Below are 20,090 nucleotides of genomic sequence, written 5' to 3'. Positions count from 1 at the left end.
CCTTTAGTTTTGTCAACTGTTTTCTTTCCAGTGCAGAAGCTTTTTATTTTGATGAAGTCCCAATAGTTTATTTTTGCTTTTATTTCCCTTACCTCAGGAGCAATATCTAGAAGTTGCTATGGCCAGTGTCAAAGAGGTTACTGCCTGTGTCCTCCAGGATTTTGATGGTTTCCTGTCTCACATTTAGGTCTCACATTTAGGTCTTTAATCCATTTTGAATTGATTTTTATGTTTGATGTGAGGAAGTGGTCTAGTTTCTTTCTTTTGCATGTTTCTGTTTGGTTTTCCCAACACCACTTGTTAAAGAGACTGTCTTTTTGACATCACATATTCTTTCCTGCTTTGTCAAGGATTAATTGACCATATAGTTGTGGGTCTATTTCTGGGTTTTCTTTTCTTTTCTATTGTTCTATGTGTCTATTTTTGTGCCAGTACCCTACCTAGGTATCTTGGTTTTGGTGCAATTGTAAATGGGATTGGTTCCTTGATTTCTCTTTCTCCTGCTTCATTATTAGTGTATAGAAATGCAACAGATTTCTGTACATTCATTTTGTATCCTGCAACTTTACTGAACTTGTTTATCCGTTCTAGCAGTTTTTTTAGTGGAGTTTTTCAACGTTTTGTCATAGAGTGTCATGTCATCTGCAAATAGTGAAGGTTTTACTTCTTTGTTGCAGTTTGGATGACTTCTCTTTCTTTTTGTTGTCTGATTGTTGTGGCTGTGTTGAATAAAAGTGGTGAGAGTAGACATCCCTGTCACGTTCCTGACCGTAGAGGAAAAGTTCTCAGTTTTTCCCATTGAGGATGATATTAACTGTGGGTTTTTCATATATGGTCTTTATTATGTTGAAATATGTTCCCTCTAAACTTACTTTGTTGGGGGTTTTTATTATGAATTGATGTTGTACTTCGTCAAATGCTTTTTCTGCATCTATTGAAAGGCTCATATGGTTCTTATCCCTTCTTTTATTAATGTGGTGTATCACGTTGATTGATTTGTGAATATGTTGAACCACCCTTGTAGCCCAGGAGTAAATCCCACTTGATCGTCGTGAATGATTCTTTTAATGTACTGTTGGATTCAGTTTGCTATTATTTTATTGAGAAATATTGCATCCATGTTCATCAGGGATGTTGGCCTTTAGTTCTCTTTTTTAGTGGAGTCTTTATCTGGTTTTGGTATCAGGCTAATGCTGGTGTTATAGGATGAATTTGGAAGTTTTCTTTCCTCTTCCATTTTTTGGAACAGCTTGAGAAGAATAGGTATTAATCTTTAAATGTTTGGTAGAATTCCCCTGTGAAGCCCTCTGGGACTGGACTTTTGTTGGTTATCAACCTGCTCACGTTTTCTATTCTTGTTTCAATTTTGGTAGTTCATATGTTTCCAGAAATTTATCCATTTCTTCCAGGTTGTCCAGTTTGTTGGCATTTAATTTTTCATAATATTATCTTATAATTGTTACTTATCGTCTCTCATTTGTGATTTTGAGTCCTTTCTCTTTTTCTTGATATATCTGGCTAGAGATTTATCAGTTTTACTGATTTTTCTCAAAGAACCAGCTCTTAGTGTCATCGATCTGTTCTGTTGTTTTTTTAGTTTCTATATCACGTATTTCTGCTGTAATTTTTATTACTTCCCTTATGCTGGATTTAGGCTTCATCTGTTCTTCTTTTTCCAGCTCCTTCCAGGTGTAAGGTTAGGTTGTTTATTTGAAATTTTTCTTGCTTCTTGAGAAAGGGCTGTATTGCTATGTGCCTTAGGACCACTTTTGCTGCATCCAAAAGGTTTTGGACTGTTACATTTTTGTTTTCATTTGTTTCCATGTATTTTTGATTTCCTGGTTAACCCATTCATGGTTTAGTAGCATGGTGTTTAACTTCCATGTATTTGTAGTCTTTCCAGATTTTTTTCTTACAGTTGACTTCCCAGTTTCATAGTATGGTAGTCAGAAAAGGTAGGTATGATCTCAGTCTTTTTGTATTTGTTGAAGCCTGTTTTGTGACCTAATATGTGATCTTTTCTGGAGACTGTTTCATATGTACTTGAAAAGAATTTGTATTCTGCTTTAGAATGGAATGTTCTGAATATGTCTGTTAAGTCCATCTGCATCATTCAAAGCCATTGTTTCCTTGTTGGTTTTCTGTTTAGGTGATCTGTCCACTGTCGTGAATGGAGTATTAAAGTCCCCTACTATTATTGTTATAATCCATATAGTTCCTTTATGTTTGTTATTGTCTTATATGTGCGGATTCTCCCAATTTGGGGACATAAATATTTACAATTGTTACATCTTCTTATTGGAATGTCCCCTTTGTTTTTATAGCCTCTATCCATTTTTATAGTCTTTGTTTTAAAGTCTAGTTTTTCTAATAGATGCATTGCTACTCTGGCTTTCTTTTGACATCCATTTGCATGATAAATATTTCTCTACCCCTCACATTCAATCTGTAGGTATCTTTAAAATGACCCTCTTGTAGGCAGCATATAGACGAGTCTTTTTTTATCCATTTTGATGCCGTGTGTCTTTTGGTTGTTTAGTCCATTTACATTAAAAGTAATTATTGATAGACATGTATTTATTGCCACTTTATTACTTATTTTCTCGTTTCTGGAGATTTTCTCGGACCCTTTCTCATCTTTGCCACTTTTGGTCTCTCTTTTGCACTCAGAGTCCCCTTTAATATTTCTTGCAGTGCTGGTTTAGTGATCATGGATTCCTTTCATTTTTTGTCAGGGAAGCTTTCTCTCCTTCTGTTCTGAACAATAGTTTTGCTGGATGGAGTATTTTTGGCTGCAGATTTTTCTCATTCAGCACTTCGAATATATCAGGCCACTCCCTTCTGGCTTGCCAAATTTCTCTTGAGAAACCTCCAGCTAGCCTTATGGGTTTTCCCTTGTAAATTAGGGATTTCTTTTGTCTTGTTGGTTTTAAGATTTTTTTTATCAATATATTTTGCAAATTTAATTATAACATGTCTTCTTGCTGACCTGTTTTTGTTGATTTGATAGGAGTTCCCTGTGCCTCCTGGATCTGGATATCTGTTTCCTTCCCCAGATTTGGAAGTTTTCTGCTATTATTATTATTATTTTTTTGGACAGAGAGAGATCACAAGTAGGCAGAGCAACAGGCACAGAGAGAAGGGAGAGAAGAGAAAGCAGACTCCCTGCTGAGCAGAGAATGCCTCCCCCATGCAGGGCTTGATCCCAGGACCCTGAGTTCATGACCTGAGCAGAAGGCAGAGGCTTAACCCACTGAGCCACCCAGGCGCCCCTCTGCTATTATTTCTTAAAATAAATTTTCTGCCCCCTTTTCTCTCTCGTTCTCTTCTGAGACACCTATGATAGGAATGTTACTACATTTGATGGAGTCACTAAGTTCCTTAAGTCTATTTTCATGTTCCATAATTCTTTTTCCCTTTTTTTCAGCTTCATTATTTTCCTTTGTCTTCTTGTTAATTCATTCCTCTGTTTCTTCCAGCCTGCTCTTCATTGCATCAAGCCTGTTTCTAGTCTCATTTATTGCATTCTTCATTTCTGATTCTTTTTTAACTCCTTTGTCTCTGTAGTAAGGATCTCACTGATATCTTCTGTTCTTTTCTCAAGCCCAGTGAGTATCCTTATGATTGTTGCTTTAAATTCTCCATCAGTTATGTTACTTATATCTGTTATGCTTTTATCTCTGTCTGTGGCCTTATCTTGTTCTTGCATTTGGAATAAATTACTCTGTCTTGGCATTGTGTCTAGTCTCTACTTTTTTCTGTGTGTTAGAAAAGTCCATTAGGATTTCTGCTCCTGAAAGTAATGGTCTTTTTGAAAAAGAGGTCATGTAGTGCCCAGAGCTGGTGCTTCAGGGAGTGTCTCCAGTGTGTGCTGCCTACACTGCTGTTTTTTAGCTGTTCTGTCTTTTAGGCCAGTCCTCTGTAGAGGCTCTCCTTGTCTGCTGTGGACAGTGTTTGGTCCCTGGCCTGAATGTGGTGAGTTTTAACTAGGTATACTCTGGTCTACCTATGAAATGAGTTTTCACACCACTCCACCAAAACTGAGGCCCTACAGAACTCTGGTGGAGAGATGTGGTGTGTGGGTAGGAGTTTGTGCTGATATTCGGGGGTAGTGGCCCACCACACTGCAACTGAGGCAAGCTTGACTAAGAAGGCAGTCCTAAGAGCACAGGTGTGTGGGGTTTGTTGTAATCAAGTTAGACAGCCAGTGTCAGTGCTGAGCTGCTTCCTTTTGGTGGGTGTGTTTCGGGGCGGTGGAGGGGAGGGGGCGCAAGGGAAATGGCACCAGCCAGCTCCTTTGTTCTCAGAGAGGTATCTGAATATTGATAATCCACCCCCTACACACACACACACACCCATGTCCCAGGCATATTTTTCAGATGGCTGTTTCCATGCTGTTTGCCCTCAGGTTGTTTGCCTGCCTTCTCTTCTGGAGCACCACAGTTACCCTCTGGGCTCTATCCCAGCCAAGCCTGCTGACCTTTAAAACTCCAGGCTTTAAGTCCCACTCTTTGTAAGAAGTCAATGAAATTAAGCCTTCTCATTTTCCAAGCCAATGGCTTCTAGGAAATATTCTCCTGGATTTGTTCCCCTGCTGCTGCTCTCTCCTGCCCTTCTCCACGACCACAGTTCCCTCCCCTCCATAGCAGCCATGATCCATTTCTCCCCTAAAACACATTTCCATGCTTGCTGCTGCTTTGATGTGGTCCCTTCTCTCCCTTTAGTTGTGGAGCTTGTCTGTCAGTCGTAAGATTGATTTCTGGGGTATTTATGGTGATTTTATCATTGGACAAAATGAGCATAGGGTACTCCTACTCCGCTGCCATCTTTTATCTCTGTGTATCTTCTTCAGTCAGGTGTCCTGTGAATTTGTCCATTTCATTTAAGATACTATATTGTGGTGCCATCATTTTCTTGCCAGTTTCAGAGCTGCAGTTCTTGTGGTGTGGTTATCTGATGGTCCCTAGCCACAAGTCTGGTACAGTTCCTGACCATAACAACACAGTCTCTGAAGTAAGGTAAGGAACATGGTGGTATTATTTGTTGCACAGAATATAAGTAAAGAGTATTGTAACATAGAGTTCCTGAGGCTTAACTACAAAAAGGTAAGAGAAGAGATAATGGATTTTAGGTGCTTCTCGTCTGAAGAAGCAGCCTTTTCTTTAAGCATCTGTTCCTGTCACTAGGGAGAGGAGTTAGTTACTTATTGAAAGATATCCTAATTCTTTAATGAGCAAAGGCTGGATCCATATCACGTTTGCGCTTGGAAGTATTCATCAGAAAATAGGAAACCAGCATTTCCCATTAATGTTTTTGATGTTTTCCAAACCAAAACAAGGTCAGGAGGGTACTCTACTTGTATTTAAAAGTGTTGCTTTCCCATAGCTTTGCCATCAGGTAAGATGAACAGTAGCAGGGGATTTAAAGGTGTGTCTGTCTGGTAGGTATTACACAAACCAAAGAGAAGGAGAGCTTAGGACAGATGAAATGATGTGTACAGGAAGTAACTGAGCTCTAACTTTTGGTCAAAATACTTGACTCTCCTTAACCCTAAAGGTTTGAGGTTAACTAGTCAGTTATAAAGTAGATTTTAGAGGCCCCTGTGTGGCTCAGCATCTGACTTTCAGTTTTGGCACAGGTCATGATCTTGCAGTTGTGGGATCAAGCCCCTTGTCGGGCTCTGCAATCCACAGAGTTGGCTTCAGCTAATTTCTCCCTCTGCCTTAGCCTCTCCTCACTCGTACTCTAAAAATAATACATAAAATCTTTAAAAAAAACTTTTTAAAAATTTTAAGCCAAGCCAGTTTCCAGTCATTAAGTCAGCATTTACTGGCTTAGCTGGTCATTGGCTAGATTCAGTCCTTAGTACCAGAACCATGTAACGAGTTACACACCTTGCAAACTATGCAGTGTAGTTGTAGAAGCTGCTGATGCCATAAAGAAAAGCCTCATGAATGGTTTATTGGGCACAGAACATCTAAGCTTTTATATCTTTATATATGTCTCTATGTAAAGAAGATAACACTTAACCATTTTGAGATTTCCTGGCTGGAAGTTAGGTGCTTGGTGTACTTGGTTATTAAATGGTTTCTCAGTTCAAGTGTCCTAAGTCATAGATCTCCCACAGAAATCTCTAAATCTGGGAGAGGACGTAGGATAGTGACCAAGGAGGCAGTGGTGTCTGTCGTTGGGCTCAAAACTGTATGTAGGGTTCCACCTCCTTATCAGTACAATTGATGAGCCTGCTCAGTGTAACCTTTCCAGGCCAGCCACAGACTCAGGAAGAAGCCACCTGGCCTACATACACTATCCACAATCTACCCCCTTTCCTCACAATGAAAGATCCCACGTTTTGAGATGAGACTGAGGTTCTTAGGAATAACATCACCTTATATTCTAAGTCCTGTCATTATTTCTGAAATGTTGTGGACTGCAAGCAGCTCTCATGTGATTTTAGGACTGAGCAAACACTGAGCTCAGTGTGTCCAACAGTCACTGGCCCCAACCCTTGTTAGGTCACATGGGAGTTGCCCTTGTGTAATTCCTTCCCGTGAGTGTGGGCAGAACCTAGTGACTGGCTTCTGAAGAACAGAATACAGCAAACTTAATAACATGTCTGTTCCAGGACTGGGTTATAAAACACTGTGAATTCTGTCTTGCTCACACTCTCAGGCTCTTGTTCTGATAAACCCAGCTGCCCTGCTGTGAGATTCCTTTAGGAGAGCCTCACGTGGCAAGGAACCGCATCCTGCTGATGACTACCTCAGTGGGCTGAAAGCACGTTCATTCCTAGTTAAGCCAGAGGATCCAACTGAGCTCTGTCTGGATTCTGGAATCACAGAAGCTATGAGATCTTAAGTGTCTGTTGCTTTAAGCCAGTAAGTTTTGGGGTAATTTGTTATGTAGCAACAGATAACTAATAGAGCTTCTATAGAGCGAATTACCTAACGTGATGTTTTGGATTCCTCATCTACAAATTAGGCACATAAGTGTCTACCTTCATAAAGTTATTGTGAAGTGCTTACTGGCTCAAATACAAGAACGGTACTCTTGTTACTACGTGAACTACACAAGATCTAAAACTACAGAATGATTCCAGTACACACACACATTAGAAGGGATGGGAAAGAAAAAGACTAAAATATTATGTTAGCTCTTGGTGATATTAGAATCTTTACACTAGATACTTGTCTTTATAATAAAAGAATAAGTATAGTGGGCATCTTTCAATCACATTAACTCTGATACTGTGAACAGAGGCATAAAGGCAACATCACTTAAGACATTTCTTCTATTAGGTAGATTCACGAAATTAGGATATATTGGTGCCAACAGGAATTACGTATCTATTCGAATGCTGTTCTGTAGTTTAGAGTTGTCTAACTAGTGATGTAGATTTCACCACTTCTCAGTTTAGAATAACTTCCAAAAGTCATAGAGTAGAACTGACATAAACCATGATTTCACTGGTTCCCAAAGTATATTTTAAGACCTCTGGGGGTCTATAAGACCCTTTTTCAAGGAGTTTGCAAGGTCAGAAATATTCTCAAAATAATATTAAAATATGTAGTAGTTTAAAGAGTGGTCTCCAAAAATTTACATCTACCTAGAACCTGTGAATGTAACCTTATTTGGAAATAGGGTCTTTATAAAGGTAATTAGTTAAGATGAGGTCATACCTGATTGGAGTGGGCCCTAAATCCAGTGACTCCTGTCATGTAAAAATGCAGTGTGAGGAGACACAGGGAAGGAGGCCATGTGACCACAGAGGCAGAGACTGGAATTGGCGTGATGTAGCTTTTAGTCAAGGCACACCAAGGACTGACTACTGCCAGAAGCTAGGAGAACAGCAGGAACAAATTCTTCAGCCTCTAGATGGAACCAGCCCTGAATGCTCTGGTTTCCTGAACTGCAAGAAAATACTAACTTGTCTTAAATCACCCAGGTTGTGGTAATTTGTTATGGAAGCCTCAGGAAACTAACAGTGATACCAGGAAGTGGGATGCTGCTGGAACAAAGGCCTAAAAATGTGGAAGTGGCTTTGGAATTGGGCAGTGAGTAAAGGGAGAATTTTGAGAAGTGTGATAAAAAGTCTAGGTATCTTTAAATGATTGTTGGTAGACATAAGGACTTAAAAACAATTTTGGTGACGGTTCAGAAGGAAGCCATGGAGGCAGCAGAGAAAGTTTCTGTCGTCTCGGAGAATTTCTACATCACCATAAAAATACTGATAGAAGTATAAACATTAAAGGTGCTTCTGGTGCAACCTCAGAAATGAACATGTTGTTGGACACTGGAGGAAAAGTTAAAAGGTGGCAGAAACCTTGGCTGACCTGTCTTCTGCTTTTGGGTTTAAAGTAGAACTTGTGAACAATGACATTGAATATTTAGCTGAAGTTTCCAAGCAAAAATGGAAGACGTGGCCTGGTTTCTTGCTGCTTATAGTCAAATGCAAGGGGAAAGAAAGAATTTGAGGAAGGAACTGGTTAGCAAAAAGGAACTAAAACATGATGAGTTCGAAAATTAACATTCTATCCATACTGCAAAACATTGCAAAGGCATACCCTGGAGTGGTCACCAAGGATGTGTGTGCTGGAGAGATTAGGTTTATGACCACAGACACAATCAGGCATCTCAGCAGAAGCCAGGAATAGAAGTGCAGTCATCCAGGGAGGATCTGTGGAGAAGCCTCATGTCTAATGATGTGGATCTCGACTTCCATGAAGACTGACAGGTTTTTGAGAATGTTACATGAGCAGAAATGCTGCTGGTTTGGCCTTGACAGGGAGAGAGATAGGACAAGATGAAGGAAGGCTGCCAGACTTCTGGGATTCTGTAAGCAGGGAATGAGCTGCCCAGAGGGTAAGACTTTGTCCCACGCCCTGGATGGAGAGGGTGGGGGCCAACAGGACTTCTGAAGGCCTGGAGGTTGGGGCTGGTGAAGCCTCTGTGGGCCCAGAAGGCAGAACAAGCCACAAATGATTATTCTAAGGCCTTAAAACTTCATGAAATTTGCCTTGCTGTGTCGCACACTTGCTTTAGCCTAGTGACTCTATTCCTTCCACTTTCTTCCTTTTGGGAATATCTATCCTAAAATATATTTGGGAATATCATGTGTTGCAAGCTGACAGATTATTTTCTAGCTCCACACATCCACCAATGGAAGGGAGACTGAGGCTGGTCATACCAGCATCTTACCCATACTTGATTTAGAGGGATGAGATGTGAAACTGAGTCTGCTTATTTTGATGAGAATTTATGTGTGGAGTTAATGCTGGAATGGGTGAAGAATTTGGGGAATGTTGGGATGGGATGAACATATCTTGCACATGAGATGGATATGAATATTGGGGGATCAGAAGCCAATTACACTGGGTGTGTCTCCACAAAATTCATGTCTGCCAGAAACTGTGAAGATGACCTTAAGATGACACTCAGGATTAGGGTAGCCCCTAAACCTAATGAATGGTATTCTTATAAGGAGACAGACAGAAACATATACACAGGGAAGAATTTGAGACAGAGGAAGAGATTAAAGTGATGTAGTAATAAACCAAGGAACACCAAAGAATTCCTGGCAACCACCAGACATTAGGAGAGCGGCATGGAACAAATTCTCCCTCAGTCTCCAGAAGGAACTCCCACCTCCACCTCCCACCCCCGACACCTTGATTTTGGCCTTCTGCCCTCCTGAACTACAAGAGAATATCTTGTTTTAAACCACCTGGTCTATGCTGCTTTGTCATGGCCGCCCCTAGAAACTAGTACAAATTTGTTACAGCAGCTCTAGGAAACTAATACAAGAGGCTATCTGGCTTTTTCTCTCATGAGCATCCAGTAGAGTTTTCCAGAGGCTGTGTGATGTCTGATACCGTGACAGACCAAATATAGAGCAGGCGGGAGAACCCAGCCATGCTCTATTAAGCCAGGCATTGAAGAAATTTGTAAAAATGTAAAACAATGTCTCATGAGTAATAAATTTTTGTTATGGAAAATAGTTATTTTTCATTTAAAAACTCTTAATAATTGGCCTTATGGTTTTTACATAGAAATTTTTTTCTGTTTTAATTCCAATTTGGTAAATGTGATAAGACCCATGTGAATGAAAGCTTTTCAGGATACTTGATAATTTATAAGAATATATAAAGAATCTTGTGTCCAAAATGTTTGACAACCATGGGCTTAATTGTAAATTTTCCAGTCCAGAAGGACCTCCCTGTGTTGCTGCTTGTGCTTTTTGGAAGGTCAGCTTAACACTGAAAACAGTGCTTAAATGAACAAACTTTAGGATCACACTGAAGTAGGTTAGATTTTTATATCATCTACCTAAGATTCTCTGAGCTTCACTCCTTATTTATAAAGTGGGAAAGATAATCACTATCTTATTGCTAGTATGAAGATTAGATATGATCATGTATACATGGGAATAGCTATTATAATTATTTAAAACCAGTATTTCCACCCCACCGGATTAAGTGGCTTATTGGTTTCTGGCTATAAGAGAAGACCAAACATGAGGTCTAAGGCCTCACATTTGAATGGTTGAAGATCAAATTCCCGTTTGTTACTTACTGGATTTAACGTTGAGAAATTTTACGGGACATGAAGACTCCAAGTGTAGAGGAAGAAATCGTAGAAGTCCTGTGGACCATGGGATTTTCTTTTCCCTGAGGAAAATCTTTTGGTCTGTTATCATAATTGCTACCTGTTAAAACTGGTAAAATACTCATTAAGGAATATGACTTTCATGACCAAATGATTTGTATATACAAAATCATAACATTTTAGAATCAGAACCTCCTCTCTAACATCATTAGCTCAATTTTGGGTACTTTTCTATGCAATGTGAATTCTAGGCTTAGGGGATGTAGGATGGATATTGATTTCCTAGATTTCTCCTGTTGACCCAGTGTATGCTTCTCTGCTGACTGTGGCTAGTCCTCCTATAGGAGCCATCAGTCACCATAACCAGGTCCCAAATCATATCAACATCCAGGGATAGGGACAGATTTTGGGAAATGGGCTATGAATTCTCACTATTGACTTTAGAAGTAGATAAAAGATCTAATAAAACTCTCTTCCTCCTCTATCTGTGCCTAACTGGTAGGTGCCTTTAATCTATGAGCAGGGAAATAGACTCTTTATTAGCATAAATGCAAATGACTTGAACTGCTGTGACTGGCAGCAGGGATCAGGTAGTCTAAATAAGCATCCAATAATCTGTGATGAGGATATGAAGACTTGATTTAATTCCTGGAGGAAAAAACTTCTTATTCTTTGGTTAGTTTCCTTCTATCACCAAACCCTGCCACCAATATGGGGGTGGGGAGGGGAACCAACCCACATCCCCAGTGAGGTCTTCTCACTTTTATTAAATTGGAATCCTCCATAACACTCCCCGTACTCCCTTTCCTACTTTTCATTTTTCTCTATTGTACTTAGCAGCATTATGGCCCATATTTTACTTATTTTGTATACAGACTCCCCACCACACCCGAAATGTAAGCTACATGAGGGCAGGGATTTTTGTCTCTTGTTCACTGCCTAGAACAGTTCCTAGCAAATTAGAGACACTTACCTTTGAAACAAGTGGACAAATGAATTCAACTCCATTTCTACTGAAATCAAGGTCATTTGACACAAGTTCCCCTAAATTTCCCCTTCACCTCAGAATGTCTGGAATCTTAGCCATCTTTGCCAGCTCCCTCACCAAGACCAACCCTTCAGCTCTGTTCCTGATTATTCTTTTGCTCTTCTTTGAATATTGCTGCTTCAATTACGTCTCATTCATCTTTTTTAACATTTCTCTCCTGATTGATTTCTTTCAGCCAAATCTAGAGATCTACTTAAATCTGAACTTTCCTTGACATCTCTATAGCATCTGTCAACTATGTCCATATTTTCCTTGAAATTCTATGGCTTCTGAGATATTTCTTGGCTTTCTAAGTTGCTTACTCTGTCTCCACTGCTTCCTCTTCCTCCTACACACTAAACAGACCTGAAATCTCTGCTCCTTTCCCATATGTTCAGTTGTCACCTCTGTGTGTGATGCTTAAAATGCTTAAAATGATTACATTTCCAGCTCTAACTCCTCAATCGAGATCCACACCTGCATATCCATGATTCTTTACTTGAGCCCAAAATCTTAGAGTGGAACTCATGTCCTCTTACTTCCTTTTATCAATGGGTTCCACCTCAGATTTTACAGCATCCCCCCCCCCACTCCCCTGCCAATGTCTTTCCATCCATGTCTCTCTTCCACTTTTGGCACATGATAGTTTCTGTCCTTATACTTGGCTTACTGAAGTGGACTTCCAATGGCCCTTTGCAAATAGAAATTTGCAACCAGTTGCTCTTCTTCTACATAGCCAGCATAGTAACACTGGATTCATTTTTATAAAAATATGCTGACTATACAACCACTGGATCGGAAATCTTCAGTGATTCACTCTTGCTTATATGATAAAGTTTGAGCAGGGAGTCAGACTCTTCCACAACTTGATTCCAACCAACATCCCACTATGTGTCCTAATACTCCCTAAGTTCTCAACAAATTGAGCTCCCTACCTTTCCTGACACCTGGTGCTCTCTTACTGCTGTGGATTTGTTCATTTTAAGTCTCCTTTCATAAAAAGTTTTTGTATTTTTATAAGACCCAGCTCAAATACCAAATAGATGCATAACTACAACACAACGTACTGTATGCTTCATGTCACTGGAGTATAAAATAATATAGGAATCAAATGGGAACACTTTATTTCTGATTCTAGATTATGTAAGTCTTTTAAGAAGGAGTCCAATTCATTTTTGTATACGAAGAAATATTCCATAAGTACCTTGCATATAATAGTTTACTTGATCTCTGTGTGGTATCCACATGAAGGAGACACCAATATGAAGGTGTGTATATGTAATTCTGTGAATATCCATTTAGCCTTTATAATAAAGTATCTCCTACTCGCTAACAAGATTACAAGTTTTTTTTCATGACAAAGACTTGCTTTTCAAAACCACTCTGCTTGTCTGATACCACAGACAGCCACTGACAGTGGCATTTGTTCAACTCACAGTTACTACTGTGCATGTACTATGTAACTGGCACTTTGTTGGATGCTTACTTACAAGATGAGTGAAGACACAGTCTTCATCCTAAGAAATTTAACTCTGTGGTCTTAAAGAATTAATGAAGCTATGGAGTATGGGTATGAGGGGGTTAGGGAATAGCATTTTGACTTCTGTTTTCCCATTGTTCATATGTAATTTTTGCTCTATTTATAACTACTTAAATTGAGCTTTAAAGGATATTTGCTTCCACAGGTAAGAACAGAATATCATGCTCAGTCATTATCTCAATATTGTGCGAGATGTGTGTTAATCCCTTGGTCCCATCCTCTCCAACGGCCATGGCAAATAACTCCACCTTGAGTTCAGTCTGCAAACCAGCCGCCACCTATAGGACACAAGGTAGCTTTAGAATCAGACATATCTGAGTTCACATCTTGGTTTTAACCTGAATTTGGGCTAGTTACACTCTCTAATCTTTTTTTCTCATCTATATGTTTGGTGCTTTTGGATGATGGCATTTAGAAAGTTATTTTGTCGGTTCGTTAGGTAGAGTTACATTGAGCAAATGGGACCCAGGATAAATTGAAGGAGAAAACCAGATGCTATTTAGGAAGAGAATGTCGGTGTACTGTGGTGAACTGCAGGAAAACTTTTACAATGCCCATACTTGTGCTATTTCTTGAATGTTAGCAGTGAGTTCCTATGGGCATCCCTGCAGATAAAGGTAAATTTAAACCCCACAACTTCCCTGCCCTGCTTCTTGGTTTATAGTGTGCCTAATGGAGGACCTGTGATGTGACAAAGCCAGCAGAAGGAGACAGAATGAGTTTAAATGCCAAACTGCTTAGGTCTGAAAGCTACGTGGAAGAGGTCTGGACCAACAAAGAAGAAACCTGATATATAATGAAGAAGAAACACAGCAAGGAATGGGCTTCTTGCCTTGTTCCTTGAAGAGAACACTGGCCAGGAAAGAAAGAGCTGTTTGTGTTCCTAAGCTGCCTCTCCAGGAGGTAGGCTAAAAAGCAGACTTGAGAACGAACAACTGTCTGGAAAAAATACATCAGAAACCACCACATGGAAAGCAATTAGATACAAGTACTTTTTTCTTCATAGTTTATAAATAATAGAACTGAAAAATGTTTCAACTTCTTCAACAATGTACTTATGAAGGTCTGCTTACTGGAAGGTATCCAACTCTCCATGTCTGAGGACCAGGCCCTTTGCCCTTCAGCCCAACAATGAGGGCAAGGCTGGGATGACGCCACTCTGCACAAGGCAGCTGGCACCCTGCCCCCGCTCAGATCTACTCTGACCCTGGGTGTATTCATTCAGCATTGGCAACTAAGCAGGCTGAACAGTGGTTAGATTTACATATGGAGAAGTCTATAGATTATATTTTTGCAGAGCCAAAACTGTCAAAAAGAAAATAATAATAACAATAATAATAAACCCTAACAGAGAATGAGCTTCAAAGAATACATGCTGAGTTTTTAGTACCTACAAAGGTTGATCCAACAGTCATTTTGGCTTTTGGCATCACCCCTATTTTAAATGAAAAAAGTTTTCTAACTTCTCAGAACAGTGGAAGAAGAGCTTGCTTTGATTTTTGCTTTTACTTTATGTTCCAGAGTTTCTGGAATCTTGACACAGTTCAGTGATGAAATGTGACAGAGAGGTACTCATGAATTGGTGGAACTAACCCCGAAGGAGATTTCTGTTTGGAACTGCAGCCTGCAGACTACCGTGCTGTAGACCATAAGATATTAGGGCTGGAAATGGACTAAGAAATGATCAGGTCCAAGCAACTTCTTTTGCACATGAGGAAGGCAAGGTACAGAGGGTTAATTAACCAAAAGTATCACTGAGCTGCTGGTGGCACAGTCATAACAAGAGGCAAACTGATTCTGCACCCTATCAAATGGACCCTTCTGGGTCAACATACAATTGTGGCTGTTTTAAGGTCTTGGGACTCAGTGAACACTATATGCTCATTATGGAAGTGGATGCCCTTGTTATGTATTCCCATGAGACTATGCGTGTCCCTGTCTGTGATGAACAAGTATGTGTCTACCAGATGTCCTTACTTCATTCTGTCACTTAGTCATACATTGTGAATCCCCACTATGTGCCCAGCTCTGGGAGCAACTTAGATATGTCTACTCATTTTTAACATCACCTGTCCCCGGTCCCTATCACTGGCGTTCAAAGTTTGTTGAATGAAATGGAAGGAATGTGCCAAGAAATAAATGTTAAGATTTACAAGTGTGATTTTATTATGTTTTATATATTATTTTATATATTATATTTTGTCTATTTATATATTAATAAATTTTTGTTTACTTGATACTACTGAAATCATAATTTAAAGCAAGTAGCAATATACAGATTTTTTTTTGAAGCACCCCGTTTTGGAGAATGTAGCAAATAGAATAGGTTGACATTTTAAAATTGATATTTTCAGAACTCTGGAGAAATGAGGCAGCTGATGACTAATATATTACTATTTCTTAGAATATCATTAAATAATATTCTCTGGCAAGCAGCAAAAGAACAAACCAAATTTATAGAAAATACAAAAAATAGAATATTTGCTTTTCCAAGAGATTTTTCATTTTGCAGAAGAATTTATTACAGGACACCTTTAGGTAATCAGCTTTCCAAATGCATGTCAAATCACATTTAATTTATAAAAAGGTATTTTTCATACAATTGTGCATAACTGTAGTACTGGGACAAATAAGTGAACTTCAGAAAAGTTTCCATAGCTGGAAGTTTAACTGTTTACACACAGGATCTGTCCCACAGCTATTATGTGCAGTATGCAACGTTAAGCCATGCGGTATGCCATACCAGGAATCTTTTGCTTATGATACTAGAAAAATTAGACTTATATATGATTTAAACTGAATGCATAGAATGATTTAAAAAAAACCCACTTCCCCGGAAACATGCACACATTCACACATGCACACACGGACACACACAACAGACAGCTCATAGGACTTACAGGCCCGGGTTTGTAAGTCACTTTGAGTCCTGTGCTGGGTGGGGGCTGCTTCACCCTAAACCTACCAGGCAAAAAGATGGAAATAAATTTAGGCCATAAGAAAAAAGCAATGAACAAACCGGGATGTTATAAAATCAGGAAGGTGTTAATATTTGCTACAAAGGAGTGGGACTGGGAGCTGGGGAGGTCCATACCACTAGGAGAACAACTTAATCGTCACTTGGGAGAAGAATCTGGGGCCTATTTCATAACTGCCTTTCCAACAACAGTTTTCATCAGCGTCAAACAGACTCCAACCCCAGTTTCCACCCTTGGTTATTGGATGCTGCCGAGCCGCTCGGGGCAGACTGTCGTGAATGTTTGGCTGCCGTGTGCACTGCAGCGTGGCCACCGGCGTGAACACCGAGGCTGACTGCCAGATCATTAAGCTGAAGAATAAAGGCTCTTTTGGAAAGCGCTGGAGCATGGGAGCCAGTCTTGCTCTGTCGTGGTATGGGGCTTGCATGTTTGGGCAGAGGAGAAACAGAAAAGGCTCAGAGAATGTTGGAGAACTTGAAAAGCCCCATGCTCACACGTGGTGCTTATTGATCTTTTTCCCTTCCTGTGGTTTGCGGGTTCTGCCTGAAGGTTAAAGACCTGGAGTAAATTAAAATGCCAGGGAAAGCCTACCTCCACATTGACCTCAATCCTGCTGCTCCTACCATCGACTTTGCTGCCTGTGCTATAACGGCTGAATTTAACAAGCCAAGGAAGGAAATCCGAAAGCTAAAATTCTACACTGAGTAGACAGGATCTCCGCGGATGAGTTTTATTAGTTTCAAGTTGATTCTCTATTTTTCCCCACCCACTCTGTTGGCAGCAACCTAAAAAACCAATAATGTCTGATCTGGTGGCCTGGTTGTTTCTGAGGAAACAAATATATTTCCTGAAGCTGGATATTTGCCTCAACTAAAATGGGATGTGGATCTTTTCAACTAGATGCCTCTGCAGTTGTATTTCATCTGATTTCCAATCTTGAGTCCAGGATCATAAATTGGAAGGACTTGCCACTTACAGCATAACTCTGAGCATAACTCTGCAATTGAAATAAACATTTATTCCACTTTTTATGGGGGAAAAACCCCCACCTTATGCTCAAGTTTAATTAAAAATAGAATAGGGGAGCTTTTGTAATTGGGAGTTTTCCTATATATACACAGAATATATTGCCCCAGTGGGAAGGACTGAATTCCCATAGGAAGCAGTGAGCACAGAATTGCTGATAAAACAACATGTCCCAGGCAAGCAGGTCCACAGAAGATCTGAGGTCCAGCCTTGCTCTAGCCTACAAGACCTTAAAACATATTACCCTGATCCTTCATAATAGTCTCTAAGGTCTGTCTCTACAAGTTCCACAATTCTATTGATCTGGAAAGGAAGGACTCTTTTTCTTGTCACTGAATGTCAGATCTAGTATATTTTCAACTAGAAGGACAGCTTGTGGGTTATGGTCAAGTCAGATCTTCAGAGGCAAAAGAGCCCTAAAGACTCAGGTGATTTTTTTTTTCCCTTTTTGCCTCAGTTATGCAGAAATAAGGTAATGAAAACCACTTTTAGATCAGAGAGGGCAAACAGATGTCAGTTGATATTACAGTTGGTGGTGGATCTGAGAACCAGACTTTCAGGATTTGTGCATTAGTTCCCGTAAGACTGGTACAACTTCCCCTTCACTCTTTGCTACTGCAGATCAGTCCTGAGTTGCTTCTGCCAAAGTGTGAATAATGATAAATGGGAGAGCCAAGAAGGGCCCACGGCATAGTTGAGGCTTGATAAATACTGAGCTGATGAAGAATTAATGAATGAATGAGTAAATGATGGAATGAATGACGTGAAGATTTAGTAGTCAAGGTGTAATTAGAGTTCAGTTCAAATAAACCTTCGCTGATGCAAGGCAGCTGAAGACAAGCATAGGAGAAGGGGACCTGAGCAGACCTTCAGTGCCTTGGCCTCACCTGCAGAAGTCCACTCCCACGTTCTTGAGCTTCACGGAGGTGGCATAGGTGTGTCCCTCTTCCAACACTCCAAAATTCACTGATGGTGGGAGAAGATGGAATCCAAAAGGAGATGAAGTCATGTTATTAATGGCAGCGCATGCAACAGAGGATGTTTTCACTCTTCCTCCAACCGAATCTTGCACCTTTGCATTAAGGAAACAGTAATCAAATCAAAGAAAAGGGTTTCTATGTTGTGTTCCCAAGATAAGATAAAGGTTCAAATGCCAGAGGAAAAGAACTGCTTGGCCATGGGAGTAAATGAGCTTTAACAATCTTATGTAAACCTTACAAGAGCACGTAAGGAGGTATTTAAGGCTTTGGTTTAAGGATAAAGAAGCTCAACTTCAGAGGACTAGAAAGACATCATTTGCTCAAGTGGTAAGTGGCAGAGTAAAGTTTCAAACTCAAGTTTGCCTGATTCTAAACTTTATGCTCTTGGTGCCAGTGATTACCAAACTTCAGCTTCTATCAGAATCCAGGAGGTTGGTTAAGACCCAAATTGCTGACTCCACCCCCCAGAGTTTTTCAGTCAGTAAGTCTGGGATGGGGTCCATGAATTTGCATTTGTAATAAATTTCCAGGCACTTGCAATGCTGCTTGTCTGGAAATCACACTTTGAGAATCACTGTCCTATGCCCTTGTTATTCCCCAGATTGGCAGCATGGGGCTCAACTGGGAGCTTGCTGGAAATGGCAGGCTCTTGGGCCCCAGTCACTCAGAATCTGCATGCTAACAAGATCCCCAGGGACTCCTATCACGTTGTTGATTACGGACATTGTAATAAATTCTGTGGTGGCCATGAACATGGTGTGGCCATGCAAGCATTGAAGGCTGATTCTCAAAACTGGATTGGTAGGCTGAAGGCAGGATTCCCAGCAGAGATGCAAGGGAATCTTTATCTTAGAGGCTGAGGAAGGAAGGAGCTTGGTGGTTTTGGAGAACTCAGAGAAACCCATAATGGCTGAAGTGAGTACTGAGGGTAGAGATTAATTAATGAGGGTAGAGATTAATGAGGTAGAGAAACAAACAGGGTTTGTTGTGATGCTGTCATTTGGATTTTATCCTGAGTCATGAGAAGGGTGGCCAATCCCCTTATCCAGGAGTGTGTGTTAACCCAGCTCTCTGCAAAGAATGTTGATCAGTTGCATTTGCTGATTTCCATGGTGCGAGAATTCCTGCAGGCTGATTTCAAGCTACCAATGATTTTAGAGTTGGCTCATAAATTTCCTCTCCCAAGCCAGGGTGAGCTGGCTCTGGAAAAGCATAGCCTTAGCTCATCTCTGTGTGACCTGAATGCCTTCATGGGGAGGTGATCTCGCACGTACAGTGAACAGCAGTACGCGGCGGCTAGAAATCAGCAACTTCAACGAGTCAGGATTACATCAGATGCAGACTGGCTCTGGGAACATGGTTCCCATGTCTGTGTTACCTTTGTGAGAGGTTGAGACTTGGGCTTGGAACTCAGCAAGTAGTGCGGCAACCTCACTTTCTCTTTCCTTGCTTGTCCTGCGACATCCTGCAGCAGTGACTGGGTTGGAATTTTCACAGGCACACAGGATTCTGGGTCTGTTAGGAAGTTTAAATTGTGCCACATGGACATTTTATTCAAAGACATCTGAGATCTTACCAGTTTATGACAACATAAACCAACTTGGAAAACGTCTCTCCTTTCCTTTCCAAAGAACTTATTTAAAGGAATAGAGGCTTTTTATCAATTCTTGTGTTACGTTTTTACATTTTACAAAGAGATTTTACTTAACATCGATTTTCACAACACCCCTCTGCGATGGACACCACGAGGCTTATTAGCATCACCATTTTTAAATAAATTGAGAAAAAACAATTTCTGAGAAGTTGGGTGACCAGATCTCCTCAGGGTTCTTTCCATTAAATCAACAAGGTACAACACAATAAACGCTGACTCTGAAAGATCTCTTAAAACCAATGGGAGAGAAATCATAAGAATTTTTTTGGTTCAACGACTG

The 20,090-nt window shown here is 40.2% G+C and overlaps 1 protein-coding gene and 1 long non-coding RNA gene across 2 annotated transcripts in view; one reads left to right on the top strand and one right to left on the bottom strand.

Moving 5' to 3' along the window:
- The window catches only part of SPAG17 (sperm associated antigen 17), a 254,989-nt gene that overhangs the window by 7,738 nt on the left and 227,161 nt on the right, over positions 1–20,090 (bottom strand). Inside the window, exons 44-48 of the mRNA XM_047725498.1 lie at positions 19,535–19,671; positions 18,064–18,248; positions 16,073–16,133; positions 13,306–13,450; positions 10,573–10,717 (exon numbers count right to left, since the gene is read on the bottom strand). Of these exons, the coding sequence (XP_047581454.1) occupies positions 10,578–10,717; positions 13,306–13,450; positions 16,073–16,133; positions 18,064–18,248; positions 19,535–19,671 (668 nt within the window). The 3' untranslated portion in view covers positions 10,573–10,577. The remainder of the gene's footprint in view (positions 1–10,572; positions 10,718–13,305; positions 13,451–16,072; positions 16,134–18,063; positions 18,249–19,534; positions 19,672–20,090) is intronic.
- LOC125097657 (uncharacterized) lies at positions 10,711–14,513 on the top strand. Its single transcript, XR_007126576.1, has 2 exons — positions 10,711–13,464; positions 13,837–14,513. It is a non-coding gene; the product is annotated as an uncharacterized LOC125097657 (long non-coding RNA).

This window comes from Lutra lutra, chromosome 4, assembly GCF_902655055.1.
Source record: "Lutra lutra chromosome 4, mLutLut1.2, whole genome shotgun sequence".
Classification (NCBI taxonomy): domain Eukaryota; kingdom Metazoa; phylum Chordata; class Mammalia; order Carnivora; family Mustelidae; genus Lutra; species Lutra lutra.
The sequence above is the reverse complement of the archived record's forward strand: the minus strand, read 5'-3'. Positions and strand labels throughout refer to the sequence as shown.